The sequence below is a fragment of the Trachypithecus francoisi genome, unplaced genomic scaffold, assembly GCF_009764315.1.
Source record: "Trachypithecus francoisi isolate TF-2019V2 unplaced genomic scaffold, Tfra_2.0 Lachesis_group12, whole genome shotgun sequence".
Lineage (NCBI taxonomy): Eukaryota > Metazoa > Chordata > Mammalia > Primates > Cercopithecidae > Trachypithecus > Trachypithecus francoisi.
This window is the reverse complement of record NW_022681457.1, coordinates 74,215,322-74,232,878: the sequence shown is the minus strand read 5'-3', so window position 1 is coordinate 74,232,878 and position 17,557 is coordinate 74,215,322. Positions and strand designations below refer to the sequence as shown.

The 17,557-nt window shown below is 42.1% G+C and overlaps 1 protein-coding gene across 11 annotated transcripts in view; it reads left to right on the top strand.

Moving 5' to 3' along the window:
* The window catches only part of ELAVL4 (ELAV like RNA binding protein 4), a 105,197-nt gene extending 87,882 nt beyond the window's left edge, over positions 1-17,315 (top strand). For 4 of the 11 annotated variants that reach the window (XM_033226451.1, XM_033226442.1, XM_033226437.1 and 1 more), the window contains exons 4-7: positions 7,354-7,507; positions 9,145-9,370; positions 11,007-11,045; positions 14,394-16,753. In XM_033226451.1, coding sequence (XP_033082342.1) covers positions 7,354-7,507; positions 9,145-9,370; positions 11,007-11,045; positions 14,394-14,721 — 747 coding nt within the window. In that variant the 3' untranslated portion in view covers positions 14,722-16,753. Of the gene's footprint in view, positions 1-7,353; positions 7,508-9,144; positions 9,371-11,006; positions 11,046-14,351 lie in introns of all 11 variants that reach the window. The other 7 variants (XM_033226439.1, XM_033226438.1, XM_033226441.1 and 4 more) reach the window with 3 other exon arrangements.
* Positions 17,316-17,557: the final 242 nt, after the last annotated feature.

Below are 17,557 nucleotides of genomic sequence, written 5' to 3'. Positions count from 1 at the left end.
CCAGATTCCAGAGGGCTTTGAATGCCCAGGTAAGGGGTTTAGACTCCCATCACAAAATGGCACAGTCGGAACTCATTAGAACCATTACCATCAAGTTTTACCTCTGATAAAAGAATAGCACATATTAGGTGGCAGGTAGGGGAAGTGTAAAGAGTGGTGCTACATAAGCGGATGCCTGTCCTGCCTGTGGACAGGCCCATAGCCACAAGCACAGAGGTAAACTGATTCTCACAATCAAAGCTGCTGTTTCCAGGAACCAGTTGGCTTCTTTCTTCTGTCCCTGCTCCTAGAAGTGGGATTGTAGGTCCTTGAGAGGGTTTGTTCCTAGAAGGCCCTGACAGCATCAGAATCTGTTCTCTGATTCCATTCTCCTCATCTCCGCAGGGACTTGTCTGCTCTAGGGAGTTTGTATGCGCTCAGAGAAAAGGGTGTTACAACAGATTGGGGAAAATCTGCAGCCTGATCTTCTGAAACGACTGGTTTGTGTATGTGTGTGTGTGTCTCCTCTGCTAGACTAATAGTCCTACACGTCAGGGACTGTTGTATTCATCTCTACATCCTTGGTGTCTAGCGTAAGGCCTGATTACATAGCAAGTGTATCAAAGCCATTGTTTATTGAGCATTTACTGTGTGCCAGGCATTGTGCCTAGGAGTCTTAAATGCGTTTTCTTGTTTTGCCCTCAAACAGCTCTATTACAGAGCCTCTAAACTATGTATTCATGTGATGCCGCTCAGAAAGGTTAAGTGACTCACCCCATAGTCACACAGCTAGCTAATAAGGGTCAGATTTCAATTCTACATCTCTCCAACCCCAAAGCACTTGCTCTTAATTGCTGTCTCCTTTTCATTCTAGAGCAGGTGCTCACTTTCAGTTAAAGTAACATAAACAAGAACTTCTTTGGAGTGATTTGTCTCAAAATATAGTTACCCAGTACTCTAACTAGTACCTATCAATGAGACCCATAGGATAAGGGGTGGTAAGGCAAAAAAGATGGCCCTGGGGTATGAAGCTAGAATAATAATAGGAGAAGAATGGAAGCTAGAGGGGAGACACATGTGAACTCAGTAGAAGGAAAAACTTTTCAGCAATTAATGAGGCTGGGCATGGTGGCTCACACCTGTAATCCCAGCACTTTGGGAGGCTGAGGCAAGCAGATCATCTGAGGTCAGGAATTCAAGACCAGCCTGGCCAAGATGATGAAATTCCTCTTCTACTAAAAATACAAAATTAGCCGGGCATGGTGGCGCATGCCTGTGATCCCAGCTACTTGGGAGGCTGAGGCATGAGAATTGCTTGAACTCAGGATGCAGAGGTTGCAGTGAGCCAAGATGGTGCCACTGCACTCCAGCCTAGGTGACAGAGTAAGACTCAGTCTCAAAAAAAAAAAAAAAATTAACGATGGCCAGCAGTAGTGTAGGATGCCGCATGAGGTGGTGAGCTTCCTGTCCTTGGAAATGTATAAATTGAGTGGTCGGCTGTCTTGGATCCTGCCCTAAACTTTTGGGGCCACTTCCAGCACCAAATTTCTGTGAAGCAGATTTCAGGAATATAACTTTCTGCTGAGTTCACCATTGCCACTGTATGTCACCTTTATGTGACACTATGTCTCCACTTACTATGAACCACAGTTATAGAAATTTGCAGTTTTGTGAACAGAATGCCTAGCTCATGAAAAAAATCCAGTCAGTGATAGAGGCCATGTCATTACTGTAATCCAGAGGGGCTCAACAAATGGCATTGCTGTTTTCCACATCCAAGTTCTTTCTTTTTTTTTCTGAGACAGAGTCTCGCTCTGTCGCCCAGGCTGGAGTGCAGTGGCCGGATCTCAGCTCACTGCAAGCTCCGCCTCCCGGGTTTACACCATTCTCCTGCCTCAGCCTCCTGAGTAGCTGGGACTATAGGCACCCGCCACCTCGCCAGGCTAGTTTTTTTTTTTTGTTTGTTTGTTTGTATTTTTTAGTAGAGATGGGATTTCACCGTGTTAGCTAGGAAGGTCTCGATCTCCTGACCTCGTGATCCGCCCATCTCGGCCTCCCAAAGTGCTAGGATTACAGGCTTGAGCCACCGCGCCCGGCCCCACATCCAAGTTCTAAACCAATTGAGAAGTAAGACAAAAGAGAAAAGTGTATGGAATCCTAAGGTCATCTTTATTGCCAATTAAGTCCTGGATGGGTTGCATGGACACAATGGGCTCCATAAAACTGAACTTTACACTTTTACAGACTGACACACCCCGTCACAAGTGCTCTAGATCCCACAGGCAGAGAGCAGGGCCTGCCCTCATAAGACAGAGCCTGGAACAGAATGTCTGCTTCCAGCTGGCGTCTGGCTCCCAGAAGGAAAGAAGCAGGCAGCATCTGAACCTCACATGCCTATTTCTTTTCTTGAAGCCTCCATTCAGCGGAGTCACTCCTTTCCCGTGGAGAAGAGTGGGTGAAGGGATAGCAATAGGCCTGGTCTGTTACTGCAGAGGGTTCTCTCCGCATGGAAGGAAACACTGGGAGTAGGAAATGAGTATCTCCCTGTTGGAAGCAGCCTTCTGTATTGCGTACTTCATTTCTTTCCTTTCCTTTCCAGACTGGGATTCTTGAAGCAGAAACACTCCCAGCACCCATCCCAGGGCCTGGCACACAATAGATGTTTAGGAAGAGGAGGAATGAATGAACTCCCATTTTCTAATGACAGTGTTTTTCTAAAGGAGCAATTTTCTGGGGCTGAAAAGGATGCCTTTTCCCTCTCATTTTATCCTCCTCATTGCACCCAACAGGCCTTTATCGTGTTTTCCATGTCCTCACCCTTTTCTGTATTATGGAGGACAGAGAAGGAGTGAGGTGTTGCTGGATGATTCAGGGAACATTTTTCCTCAGGTCATGCTGTTCTTCCCACCCTTCCCAGGCCAATCCCTGAGTATGAACAGGTAAAGGGAGTTGTGGGTGCTGCATGGGAAGAGGCAGCCCCAAGCCCTTGTCCTGATACCCCATCTGTGATGCATGACAATGCCTGCCTTACCCACCTTGGTGAGATTTGCTGACAGCAGAATTGGGAAGTCACTTTGGAAAGCAGAAAGTACTTTGTCGGCATAAAGCAGTGGGATCTGTGGAAATGTGTTAGAGGACATTCATGTCAGTTAAGTGGTAAAAGATGGTCCAGACCCCACCAGGGTGGCAGAGGAGGGCAGTGCCTCTACAGGCATTCCCTGGTAGTGTTCCACATGTTTTTGTTTTTGTTTTTGGTGAAATTGGAGGTTATGTCCCAATGGGAGCTAGATTCCCAGGCTGGCCCACAAAAGCCTGTATGACTCATCACGTAATAATATGTGTAAGTATCTACTAAGTTCTAGGTATGTGCTGGACATATTAAATACATTATCTCAGTTCTTACTATAACCCATCAAAGGATAATTGACCCCCTTTTTACCAGCAAAGATGTTGAGACTTACCAAGATCAAATTACTTGCCCAAAGTCATGCAGCTAGTGAGTGCTGGAGCTGACCCACAGTCAGGGATCATAAGCATGATGCTATAGCATCCTTCTGGTGGAGGATGGGAACACTGCGAGCACCAGGGATGGGGAGAGCTGAGGAGCTTGGAGGGACTGACTGCAGATCTTCCATGGAGATCATCTGTAAAGTCAGCTGCTCACAGTCACCTGGCTTTGAGCCACCCTACCCAGAGAGAGGAGTGACTTCTTCACTCCCAGCTCTTTCTGAGTTCCAGAGGGAGGTAAGTGCTGGCCTAGAGATGCCAGTCTTGTCTTCAGAGATTCTGGAGGAATGACGCAAACAGGATCCTGACTGAGCAAGGGGGGTTCTCCAGGGTGCTGGCTCCAGTGTCGGAAGTCCTGTGACTCCAGGCCACTGGCCCAGGGGGATTAATATGCCATCAATCCTGACCCTCTACAGGGGCTGAAAATTGGCAATTTTTTGGAAATCTTTCAGCCTAACCAAGGACCTGACAACTGTAGTCATTCAGTTAGAATTTAATACTTGTATATGGAAAGTTGAAACTTTTAGATACTAGGATGAACATTTGGATATTCAATGTGGGAATATCTCTTTTCTGTCATTTTTATCTATCCTAACCCCACAGGTTTCATGGACAGGGGACTAAGAGAACAATAGACTTAAGGTTCCATATAGGTGAGAAATACTAAACAGGAATTAGACTTGGTATAGAATGACTGATGTGCTGTTCACCTTTGGGATTTGTTGCTGCCTTTGGGGATTTAGGGTCTGTCTCTGGAGATGTGTTGCAGTAATTCTCCCTGGCTGAGATTCTACCTGTGTTGGAATCAACTTTTGGGGAAATGGTTTTTGTTATGTCACCAACTTTCAAGTGCCAGCTCCTCTTCCCTGGCAGGGTTCACCCAGTTCCCTCTGTACCCTAGCTCTGACTGTGCAGAACTAATGGGACTTAAGGTCATGACTATCCATTATGCATTTATTGGGTGCCAGGTACTGTGCTAAGCCCTCGATCTTCATCACCTCATTTGTCGTAATGGTAGAGGAAGGCTATTATCAGGCCACCATTCCCTGACTCCACCACCACCTTTCTCACCACCAGTCTCAGCTCAGCTCTGTCTCCTTCCTGGCCCTTTTAACCTTTGATTAATCTCTCCTTCCTCTGTGTTTCAGTCACTCATACGTATCCCTGGCATAACACACACACCTTGTGGCACTGTGATAATTAGTCTGTATGTTTACTCATCCATTCTTCTGTTCAACATATTTTATTGAGTGCCTCCTGTGTGTTGTCTGTTGCCCTTTTTGGACTTGGAGTTCCTTTACAGCAAGAGACCATGCCTTGTTCTTGCTGTGTTCCCAACACATACCACTGTACCTGGCTCACAGTAGATCCTGAGGAAATACTTGCTAAGAGAAGGCCTCTATGTGATGTCTAGTCCTAGAACAATCTTCTTTCAGTCCTTCCAACCCCAGGCACTGGAAAATGGGAAATTTGTCCCTTAGCTCTTAGCTTGGTGGAGAAACGCAGCTGGGATTCTGGGTGCCTGCCTCTTCAGCGGTCCACCTTACTAGAGCTACAGTTAACTCCAAAGAGCCAGTAATGCCAGCATCATTTCCCATGAGCTGTGGGTGTTTATTCTTTTTTTTTTCAGTAGATGTTGAACACTCGATAGGTATCAGGCTATGTGCTGGGAGCTAGAGCCACAGAGTTGAATAAGACACACACACACACACAAGACCTACAACCTAAAGAGATCATCAGCCTCAATGGAGAGGTGATGAGTTAAGGTTGAAACAGGTTAAGTACCATGGTTCATTGAGAGCACTGCTGGGGAGATTATTTAGAAGAAGGTGAGATTAGAGAAAGCTGCCTAGAGAAAATGTCATTTGATCTGAGCCCCGAAGAGGAGTAGGATTTGGACTTGAGGAAGTAGGTAAAAAAAAAATGTCTGTATGAGCAATGGCATAAAAGTGGTAGGTTGTGTTTTGAGGGAGCACAAATGTCATTCAGATAATTAATTCGTCAGTAATTGGCAGGGTGAAACAAGGGTGACCCTCATTGCCATGGGCATATCACTATGATGTTTTTATTTCCTTCTCCTACCACTTCTTCCTCCTACTCAAAAAATGGTTCTGCTATTGACAGACTTGGTCCCTTAAAAAACAGGGGTAGGAGAACCTTCCGTGGAGTGAAACCCTGTCCAGACAGTCACATGGGGTTCCTAGTCCTTCAGCCCACACCCAAATGCACACACTGGGACCCTGTGTATAAAGGCCCCTGTACCTCTCAGCCATGTGCTGGGAAGGAGCCTCCAGAGGCCTCCCAGCCCACCCATGAGTTTCTAGAAGATGGAGATACTGAAGGCAGCTGCCTCACTCCATCAGCAGGAGGAGGCCAGCGAGGCAGATTAGTCACTCACATCATTTTATCTGTTGAGTCAACATCTATTTTTAGGTATGGAACCCATAAAGGGACCTGGCATGTCTGTCATGGAAAGGGGGAGAGTGCCATGGATGAGGGTTCTGCTCATCCTTCATCTTCTTTGCTAGACCCATTCTCTTCCCTGAAGGTCACAGAAGCAAGGCCCACTTTACTGCTGGAGGTTTAGGTCTTAATGTCAAAGGTCTGGTTTAACGTGTTCAATTCCTTTTGCACACATGCTTTTGTGTGTGTGCACACACACACACACTCTCACCCCTACAGTCTTAATAGGTCTTATGAATCAGTTATATGGATTAAATAAAACTTCCAACTGAAAAATGCTAAGGCATATAGGTCTCTTCCTGTCCAACGTTGTCAGATGTGCTCTGAAATGACTGTTTTCATCATCTATTCTGAGCCATAACCACCCCAGAAATAGCTTTAGCAGGAAAGTGCTTTTGTTAGACTAGCTGTAAATTATATTTCAAATGTCTGATGTTGTTTTCTTAAAAAATAAATAAATAAGTAAATGAAAGTCTAAAATTAATGACTGCTGGGGTTTGCTTTGCTTATGTGTACTGCTACAGATTTGGCTTCTTGCAGATGGAATTTCAGATCTGTTTACACTTCTGTGTTAGCTTTTTGGGGGAAAAAAAGCAGTTGAGAGATCTGGGAGGACAAATTTACAAAGTCGAACTTATTATAACCATTGGTGAGGCTCTCTTCTCTCTCTCTACTGCCCTTTCCCTCCCTCCTTTCCATTGTGCCCCCATTTTGTGTGTTGTGGTTTTTATCTGCCCTGCTTCAAAGTTAGAGGCAACTGGTCCTTGCAGATGTGACGACAAGGTCACATATCCAGTTTCGCAAGCAGATGTTCATTCAGCCCTATTTCACCAGCACTTTGTCATTCGTTGAAGAGCAGACCTCATGGGAGCAGACTGGAGCAACACAAAGGATGGAACATAAAAAAATCTTGCAGAAAACCTGATTGCTTTTATGTATTCAGGAAGAAGGGGATGGGGGTAGGGAGGGTGGCAAGGAGAGAAATGTGCAGAGCAGAATTTCATGAGGTTTTTTTTTTTTTTGGTTTATTCAAAGATTATTATGTGTTGGATACAGTAAATCATCTATACACCCACATCCAGAAGGTAAATCTTCAGAACTCCATGCGTGGGTAGCTCTGCATTTAACAGCTGCCATACAGTAGCTATTTTGTTCTGCACTTAGAGACCCTTATCTGTGCATTTGTTTTAAGTTATCATCAACTCTCCTCTTGTTCCTCTATTGTTGTTCTCCTGGTTCTCATTACTATTAGAAGAGTAGCTAAAAATCTGAACTACTGAGTGATTTAAACTGACACAATTAGTTGTAACGGTAGATGAGGGACTGTCATCTTGTTTGTGGACTCGGCGTCTACTCTGAGGGTGATTGCCTATAATGGAATTAGCTCCTCTTGCCTTTTCCTAGGTCTCATATGCTCGTCCAAGCTCTGCCTCAATCAGGGATGCTAACCTCTATGTTAGCGGCCTTCCCAAAACCATGACCCAGAAGGAACTGGAGCAGCTTTTCTCGCAATACGGCCGTATCATCACCTCACGAATCCTGGTTGATCAAGTCACAGGTTAAGTGTTTCTTTGTAATTTCTTTCTGTGTATATCAATGTCATCAGCCCTGTTACTCATAAGAGCAGAAGGTTGATGGCTGCTTAAGGCAGATGATATGGATCATGAATAGACAGATTTTTGACTTGGAAGAAAGACTTCTTATCGGTCAACTGCCCAAATTTAAAATGGGCCATCTTGGGAGGTAGGAGTTCTCCATCATGGGACTTGTTTTAGCAGCAGCTAAACTACTTGGCAGGGTTGTAAAAAGGATTCAGGCATCAGGTTGAGAGTCGAACTGTATGACCTTCAAAGTCTTTTTCAGCCCTCAACCAAATAACATTACTTTTGTATGTGAAAAGAACCTGTATGCGTAGCTATAACTTCAACTCATGGCATTATAGAGTTAGGAATTGTCCCATTTCACACATGAGAAAACAGGTTGAAAGTGGGGGATCTAACTCCCCAAAGCTAGTGAGTAGCAGTACAGGGATCTGAACTCAGGATCTGGTACTGGGGTTCTTTGTCCACAATAAAGAAAGGCAGCCACCACCTCTCAGTAAGAAATGTCAGGTACTCTAGGTTGCATTTTTAATGACAAGGTATTTTCGCCTACCTCCAATTTGATTCCGATTTAGAACTCACCCCCTGAGAATAGTTTAGCACGTTTATCATGTGATTCATGAAACAAACCTTCACAGAAGTTGGCTCTGCCCCAGACATTGTGCAGACAGACACTGGAGAACAAGAATGAAGCAGGCACTGCCGCACCCTTACAGGACTCCAGTGTGGAGTCCAAATACTTGCTAGAAGCTGTCAAGTGCCCCGAGAGCTCAGGAGAAGGTGTGCCATGCCTGGTGGGAATTGCTGGGAAGGCCCCATTGAGGATGCAATGTTTGATTAGGGGTTGGGAGGATGTTTCAAAGCTATCCAGCAAAAAAGGAGGGACAGAGCATTCTAGGTGGAGAGGAGAGCATAACCCAAGGCATGGAATCGAGGAAGAACACAGTCTATTCAAGGAGCATCAGGCAGTTCATGGTGGCTGGTGTGAGCCCCAATAGGGAATTTGGGGCCAGATTGTCAGAGGCATTGAATCCTGTACCAATAAGTCTAGAGTTTATCTGGGTGCAGAATGGAGCCATGGAAGGGTATTTTGTAGGTTTTGTTTGTTTTTCATTTTAGAATGGGAGTCAGTGAAGAATAGGCACTATGTACAAGGTACAAAATTTAAAAAGTACAAAAGAGCTATAGAAGATGTTTTTAAAGTATGTGATGTGGTCAAAGTTCACTTTTCAAATAGATTGCACACTTGCTACATGGGGAGGACACATGAGAAGACTAGAAACTGGACTGTGAGTGATCAGTTATAGTAACTTTTGGGAGGTGAGGATGGAGCATAGCAGTGGTAGAGGACCAGAAGGGCCAGATGAAAGAGATCCCTATGTTCTATGGCGGGGAGGCATCAGTCCAGAGCCATGATGGCAGGAATGCAGGTAAATGTGTTTTAATGGGTGAGAGAGATCAGGGAGCTGGGCTCAGCCGTGGCCCCACAAGTGGGTTTACTCCTCACACAATATCCATCAGACCCATCTCTTCCCAAAGATGTTTACCAGTTTGGTGTGTTCGCTCTTTACAAAGGCTCTTTCTCTTTCCCCAGGAGTGTCCAGAGGGGTGGGATTCATCCGCTTTGATAAGAGGATCGAGGCAGAAGAAGCCATCAAAGGGCTGAATGGCCAGAAGCCCAGCGGTGCTACGGAACCGATTACTGTGAAGTTTGCCAACAACCCCAGCCAGAAGTCCAGCCAGGCCCTGCTCTCCCAGCTCTACCAGTCCCCCAACCGGCGCTACCCAGGTCCACTTCACCACCAGGCTCAGAGGTTCAGGTAGGCATGCCCAAGAGGAAGAAACCCTGCTACAGGGGTTCAGAGCTGGGCAAGAGCCAGGGAAACCCATGGTCCTGACAAATGGGGCAAGGGTAAAAGCTTCCACCACCAGGAATCAGTGTGCAAAACTCCCCCCAAGCCTCAGTTTCCATTCCTGTAAAATGAGACAGTTGGAACAGATGCCCTTCTAAGCCCTTTTCCAATTTACTGCTGTGACTCTATAAACTTCAGATTCTTTGGTAGAAACAAAATTTCTGTATTTAACCAAACATGAAGGTTCAGTTTCAACAACAGCTTATCACAGATCAGTGACCACATTCAGCAGATTAAACTTAAGGCTGGACAGTGGCTTTTAATAAATTTAAAAAATAGACCATAAGGCAGATCCTTGCCAGAGGGAGTGGTTTTTCCTGTCTTCTTTTCCCTCGGCAGGTAACTCTGTTGAGTTCGGGGGAGGGGGAACTGTCTAAGGTGTTAACCTTATTATGTTAAGTCAGTAGATTCTGGGAAGACAGGGAGGAAGATCCTGTCCAAGCCTGATTAGTGTTTATTTTGAGTACCCAACTCCCAGGAAGCTCCTGGGGCAGGGGCCATTGCCCTTCTCCTGGGACTTTTCTAAAAGACAGGTTTCTCTCCATGAAGGCAGTATGACCTTGACTGGTCTCGATTATACAAGAGATCAAAATATTTTTGACTTACCCATGATAAATTCTAAACAATTATTTTATTCCACACCACATCCCAACCTCCCTTTGATGAAAATGTTTTTCTCTTTGAGAAACTTCACGTGGGAAATAGTAGGTACTTCTATCTAGGATAGTATGTTCCATCTGGCTACATGAGAAAAATCATCCTCTTTCGTGTCCTCCTATGCCCTGTGAATTTGAAATGGTTAATGATTTCATGAAGATCAAGTCATCTAATTTTCATTTTGCATGAGAGCACATGCAGTATTTATGTAAAAGCCTCTCCAGCAGACTTCTAATGGTGGAAACTATGGTTACTACTGCCCTGTGGTGTGAATAGCTTGTCCCCAAGTAAGGTACTGAATGTGAGGAAGACTATAGCATAATGGCAGTTTGCTGGGAGGTGCTATCAGGCAGTAAACAGTAAGCTACTTTTAAAAAATCTTAACCTGCAAACTCCCCCCTGCCTCCCAAAAATGTGTGTAGTAAGATGATTTAGTTAATATAGCAAGGCTAACAGAAAATATCCGTTCCGATACATATTGTGTGCCTGTGTATTGTTAATCTGGAACAGAGACCTTTATTTACAAGTTTAATTATAGTAAAAAGGTGAACAATTTAAGAAGCCCCTGCTTTGAAAAATTTCACATACAATGTGAAACAAAATCCACACAAACGTTCTGAGAGGTGGGGGGAATGGTATTAATTCAGATCTTGAAAGAAAGGGAGACTCGCTAGACACTTGCTTTAAACTCTAGCATTGACCTGAACATGAATTACTTGCAGTTAGAGACAGAAAAGGGGGAAACTACCGGTGGAGAGACTCCCAAGCAGTGGGGAAAGTTGTTGAGCTTTTCTTCTTTGAAAATGGAGCATTCTTATTAATAGTTCCATTGAGCGATCTTGCCATCTGTGAGGCATTAACCCAGAGACCCTCCTTCTCTTTGCAGGCTGGACAATTTGCTTAATATGGCCTATGGCGTAAAGAGGTAATTAAAACTCCACAGATTGCCAGATGTCCATGTTGGCACAGACTGGGGCTAGAATTTTTTTTTTTTTTTTAATTCACTAACTTTACTTTAAAAAAAAAAAAAATTCCTCCTTTTTCTTCCACCAGCATGTCAGATTCTTAATTTTAATTTCGGACCTCAGTTGATTTTGTTTCTTTTAGGGCACACAAAATGTATTTGTGTGTTTCACTTTTTCTTTTATTTGCAGGTGGGCTTCTCCTATGGTTCAGGTGCCACAGCTACCAAGCCCTTAATAATCTGGTCCTTTGAATGGCTCCCCTAAGGGGAAAGGCTCCAACTCTTTGCTGGCTGGTTTTGCAAACTTGCAGAGCAAACTGTTTTGCATTAGCAGTGCCAAGATTCAGTTAAGAGGGCAGATTCCAACAAATCAGAATTAGAACATTTTGCTAATTGTGGTTGACAATCTTATGATTTTTCAGTAGAAAAATTAGATTTTGGACTACCAGCTCTGGCCAAAGGATAAACAAACACAAGGATGACTTTCTTACTCCTGCCCCAACTTCCGTGTGCATTTCAGAGCACATCCTGAAAATGAAGTGTATCTGTGTGCACCTCAACCAGGGGTTTCTTTTGTTACAGGTTTTAACAGTTATTATAAATCCTCCCTTGGTTATATGTTATGTGTGTTTTAAACTTGCTGTTCCTTTCACTGAAAGGCTTTTTGTGGGGTTGGGGGCCCAGAGTCAAGGCTTTTGGGGCTCTCTGAATGCAGATTCAAAGGTTTTCCAGACCCAGTGTGAAATCTGAATCTTGGAAAGTTGGGTGTGTGATGTCACTGTGTCCATGAGATTCCCATATGTGCTTCTGATAAGCTCCACTGCACTGCTAGGGACATAGTGTCTTCATCATCTTGCTCAGTAGAGCTGCACACTTTAATTCCCCTTCCTACAGTCAAGGGAAAGAGATGTAGTCTTTAATAGTCCACATCACACTCCCAGTTCTTTCACTGGCCATGCATGGTAAGTACCCTGACTCTGGGAACTGGTGCACAGTAGAGGAAGTAACCTGACTGCAGACTTCACTTCAGAGGACCAGCCTCTCAAATCTCAATCCCAACATCAATGAAGATAACTATGAGTTATCTCCACATTTCCAGCACACTGTATGCCTGTTTCCAGGGATTTTACATCTTTCCTAGCTCTATCTCATTCCTTTGCTCCTCTCTGACGTTAGTGAGGTGGTACTAAATGTTATGAAAAGAGAAATGCTTATAACATAGATAAGATAGGGGAAGACACAGCTGTGGTAGGCCTGCCGCCACCTCCTCCACTGCCCCACCCAGAGTAAACATCACTAGCTGATAATAGCATTCTCTTTTCCTATTGAACCCAGATTTGGATTTAGAATGCTTCCTACCAAAATGCCGCAATTAACTGTCACCAACTAGGATAAAGGCTATACTTGCAATCTCTTTGCTGGCCCTGACCTTTGACTTATAATAAATATTTAGCTGTTTTCCACCTATAAACAGAAAGAGGTCAATTCACCAGGGTCAACTTACCTAGTTGGAGGAGAGAAGATTAAAAAGACAATCTTCAGAAATGATACAAGTTACAAATTGTCATGGATTTGCACTTCTAAGAATCTAAACCATGATATTTTTTGGCTTTTTCTTGTTAATTGTTTTTAAACAAGAGAGAAGATTGACTTAGTGAATAATAGCAAAAATATTGTCTATTGAGTCGTTAGATTTAGCATATATTCAGTAGCCATTTGATTATCCAAATTCTAGTTAGATACGGAACTATTCTTTAACAGGACTTTCAAATCTCCAAGAATATTTGCTTATTTTTAAAAACAGTTGTAGCTCACACTTTACACCATGCTCGTCCCTAGTTTTTGCTTTCTCTCCTTTTCCTATCTCCCCCAGTAAAACCCTGGCCAAATGAAAAGCAAGAAACTATTCAATGTATAGCATCAAAAATCCCTATATAAGATCATGCCTGTAATCCCAGCACTTTGGGAGGCCAAGGTGGGTGGATCACCTGAGGTCAGAAGTTCAAGACCAGCCTGGCCAACATGGCAAAACCCTGTCTCTACTAAAAATACAAAATTATCAACCAGGCATGGCAGTGCGCGCCTGTAGTCCCAGCTACTCAGGAGGCTGAGGCACGAGAATCACTTGAATCCGGGAGGCAGAGGTTACAGTGAGCCGAGATAGCACCACTGCACTCCAGCCTGGGTGACAGAGTGAGACTCCATCTCAAAAATAAAAAATAAAAAATCCCTATATAAGCTTTGATGTGAAACAAGACATTAACAAATATTGTTCTGCTGTAGGCACTGGTAACCTAGTTGTTTCAACTGGTGCATCCATCACAAATCACACAAGGATTTATTTCATCGGACAGTGAATCGAATTTAAAGGGTCATTTTTTTCTTTTCAGGATTACACAAAAACTGAGAAGATTTCTAAGCCTAACACAAAAGCAGCTGTAATAGGGCAAATAATAATTTTATGCTTTTCTAATGTACAGCGATTCAAGATATATAAATGCACAAACCTCTTGAAGTCTTGCTCCAAAGATGCTTAGGAATAAATTCCAGATAACATAGCATAAAGGAGGAATACATCTTTATTATTATTGCTTGAGTTTGTAGGGGAAACCCTTTTGGATAAATGCTAAATGAAACATGAACCACCCATCTATTTAATAGCAAGACATGCCTGTTCATTGTCACGTATCTCCATCCTCACCAAGAAACCTTTGACAACCACAGGTCAAGGGAATGCAAAAATGGTAGACTTAAGCACTTTAGGGCCATCTCCTAATCTGCCTTTAAAAAAAAAAATGAAATTTCCCAAGCACTGGCCAAAGTTAGTCACTTATTCAACCAATAAATATTTATTGAGCATTTTCTATGTGTCACTGTATCTGTGAGATTCCCATATGTGCTCCACTGAATAAACAAATAGAGCCACAGAATGAATGAAATAGACCCTTTCCCCCAAGAGCACATTGTCTATTGTTGGGGTGGGGTGGAGTCAGGGTGGGGTGCGCTCTGAGCATCTACTGTGATAGAACTATTATAGAGCCTTGCTCTGGGAGCCCTGGGATTCCCTCATGGTTTTTAGAAATTGACCTAGATCTTTCTCTCAGCATGAACATACCCTAGCCAGTCAAGCCATTCCCATCAGAGGAAATGACATAGACATTAGTTTTTACATTTTGGTTTTTGAACCCTGAAGACTCTCCTGCAAACACTCACTCAGCCCTCTGCCCCATGTCTGTGTCTGTGCATCTGTGTGTTATCCTTGGTCAGACTGATGTCTGGACCAGTCCCCCCTTCTGCTTGTCCCCCCAGGTTCTCCCCAATTACCATTGATGGAATGACAAGCCTTGTGGGAATGAACATCCCTGGTCACACAGGAACTGGGTGGTGCATCTTTGTCTACAACCTGTCCCCTGATTCCGATGAGAGTGTCCTCTGGCAGCTCTTTGGCCCCTTTGGAGCAGTGAACAACGTCAAGGTGATCCGTGACTTCAACACCAACAAGTGCAAGGGATTTGGCTTTGTCACCATGACCAACTATGATGAGGCGGCCATGGCCATCGCCAGCCTCAACGGGTACCGCCTGGGAGACAGAGTGTTGCAAGTTTCCTTTAAAACCAACAAAGCCCACAAGTCCTGAATTTCCCATTCTTACTTACTAAAATATATATAGAAATATATACGAACAAAACACACGCGCGCACACACACATACACAAAAGAGAGAGAAACACACTTTTCAAGGCTTATATTCAACCATGGACTTTATAAGCCAGTGTTGCCTAAGTATTAAAACATTGGATTATCCTGAGGTGTACCAGGAAAGGATTTTATAATGCTTAGAAAAAAAGAAAAAAAAACACAAAAAAATACCTTTGATGCATTGAATGTTCTTTCATAGCTGTCGTTGTTGAATATAATATACATAGATAGCGATGTGCAGGGATTTTTACCCAGCCAGCTAACTTTACTACCTTCCTTGAAGGTGGATCTTTTTAAGATGACCATTCGCTCATTTGAAGAAGAAAAACAAAAAACAAAAAAATAATAAAAATAAAACAATTTTTACAAAGTAATGGGATTCAAAGAAAGGAAAAAAAGATTTTTCTTTTTTGTCAAAATGTCGATCCAATCAGATTGGTAAAAACCCCCACACAAATTAAAGAGGAATAATAAAAATTGCAAAAAAAAAAAAAAAAAAACTTTTGCAAATTTTTTTATTTTTCCTTTTTTCTTTTATATCATGTGAACTAAAACAGTCTTCTGTTAGGGGATGGGGGCAAGGGGGATACCTGATGACATTAACAATTTAATAACATTAACATTGTTGCCAAAGAGGTGGTCTCTTTGCTGAAAATGGGTTTCAAGAAAAATCTATTTTTATAAAATATAAAGAATTTTTACAAGAGAATCTGGATTTGAGAAAAAAATATTTTGACTGGCTAATTTAGGGGAAATTGACAACTTTGTCACGTTCATACTGCACTGGTAACTTTTTAGAGATCAAGATGTGTGTTTTAAACTGGATTCGTAGACTGTTTTTTGAAGGATGGGCTATAAACAGATGATCTTCATATCTTTTCATAGCATGTAATAATAATTAAAAAACAATTATTAATTAATAGGGGAAAGGAGTGTTCGTTCTACCCAGGGTACCACAGTTCCCCACAGTCAAAACCCAAAAGCAAGGAGATGAGTTGAAAGACGGTTTTTCTTTAAGTCATCAGTATGGGATGTCAGCAGAACAAAAATTAAAAAGATTAATTTTCCTTTTGATCTAAAACTTCCTTAGTTTGAGCAGTAGGTGCTACGAAATTATTTACATATCTTAGTATCATAGTTAAATGTAATGTGTTTAGGAGAGGAAAACAAAAGATACATTTGCTTTAAATTCATTAAGAAATTTTGAAATTCACTTTGTAGCCCATGCTGATAGAATTGGGCTGTGTTGGTACATTTGAAACACTGTTTATGTTGCTTGAAACACTTATTTATTTAATCGCCGATGTGATGATGCCTATGGCCGAGATCAAATATAGCTAGATTGGCTAGACTACTTATTTGTTTACTTAAACTATGGGAAGAAGCATATTATTGTGTCATTCTGTTGTGTGTGTATGTGTATATACAATATAAATATATATATATAAAGTTATTTTTTCTTTGGGTTAATTTATTATAAGTTGTAACACTTGGCTAGTTTTGTTTGTATATGTCTTAAAATGTTTTCTTATGATATTTAAGTGACAGTTAAAGAGGTATCAAGGTAACTTGTGTAGAACTATTGTTTGATATATTGTCATGTTTGTTGTGAATATTTTTTCTTACTGCACAGTAGAAAAATAAAAACAACTGAGTCTTTATTTTAATGTAACTCAGATTGGGGAAAACAAACGGAGCTAAGGGAACAAAATGACTGAGGGAGCACTCTCCCACGTCCAGTGCACTGATCATTTTAGTATGTTTGTGCTTTGTACGGTTATATATTTAAAACAAAAACAAAACAAAAAAATACAAGGGTTCATGCTCTTCCCTGGGTAATAGAAACAGTTACTCGCTATGCATAATCTAGTTGATAGTTAAATTTGCTATTGCTTTTCTTGTCTTGTTATATAAAATCTTTTCAATACAAGTTTAGTCTTAATGGTAATAAAACGTTATGGTTATTTATAACTTGTGCTTATTTTGTGCATTTTTTCCCATGCTGAACCCACTAAGTGCATGTAGACAGGACTGTTGTTCTCACACTGAAGAGGCAAACTTTGTAGTAGTCGTCGTAGTGGTAGACAGATTACGAATACCAAGGCTGCATCATAGACTCCTCCTTTAAATTTTTTTTCTGTTTTTTTTTCCTCTTTTCGGTTTTGGATGTAACACCAGATTTCAGTTCAGAGAACACTCGTTCAACATTCAGGGAAACCTTTTTACATCACCTGCTATGAATGAACGCAGTTTGCTGGCAAAGTTTTGATGCATTTGCTAAGCATTAGTGGGAAAGGCATGCCAAAATCTTCTCTATAATGTGTTCAATCTTGGGGGAAAAAAAAAGGAAAAAAAATCTTAGGACCAGGCAGTTGTATACTTTAGTTATTAATGAATGACTTCATGTTAATCTTGCTAGTTTAGATGATTTCCAAGGGAAAGTATTGTAAATGTTTTTTATTTTCATAATCTTGTTGTGTTTGAATTATTTGTACTTTATCTGTCCAGACAATAAATGAAAGTGTGTAGAATGGATTTGACTTCCCAAATTTTTAAATGTGTTTATTTACACTTTTTTTCTGTACCATCTTCAGAGTTCCCAATATTTTAGCCCAGTCCCTGAAAGTCAGCTCGATATTCAGAAGTCACTATTCTGGTTCCGTGCTATTAAAAGTGTGGTGGTCCGCAACCAGCAGTATCAGCATCATCTGGGAGCTTCTTAGAAATGTAGAATCTGCATTTAACCACATACCCAGGTGAATGAATCACTGGTCC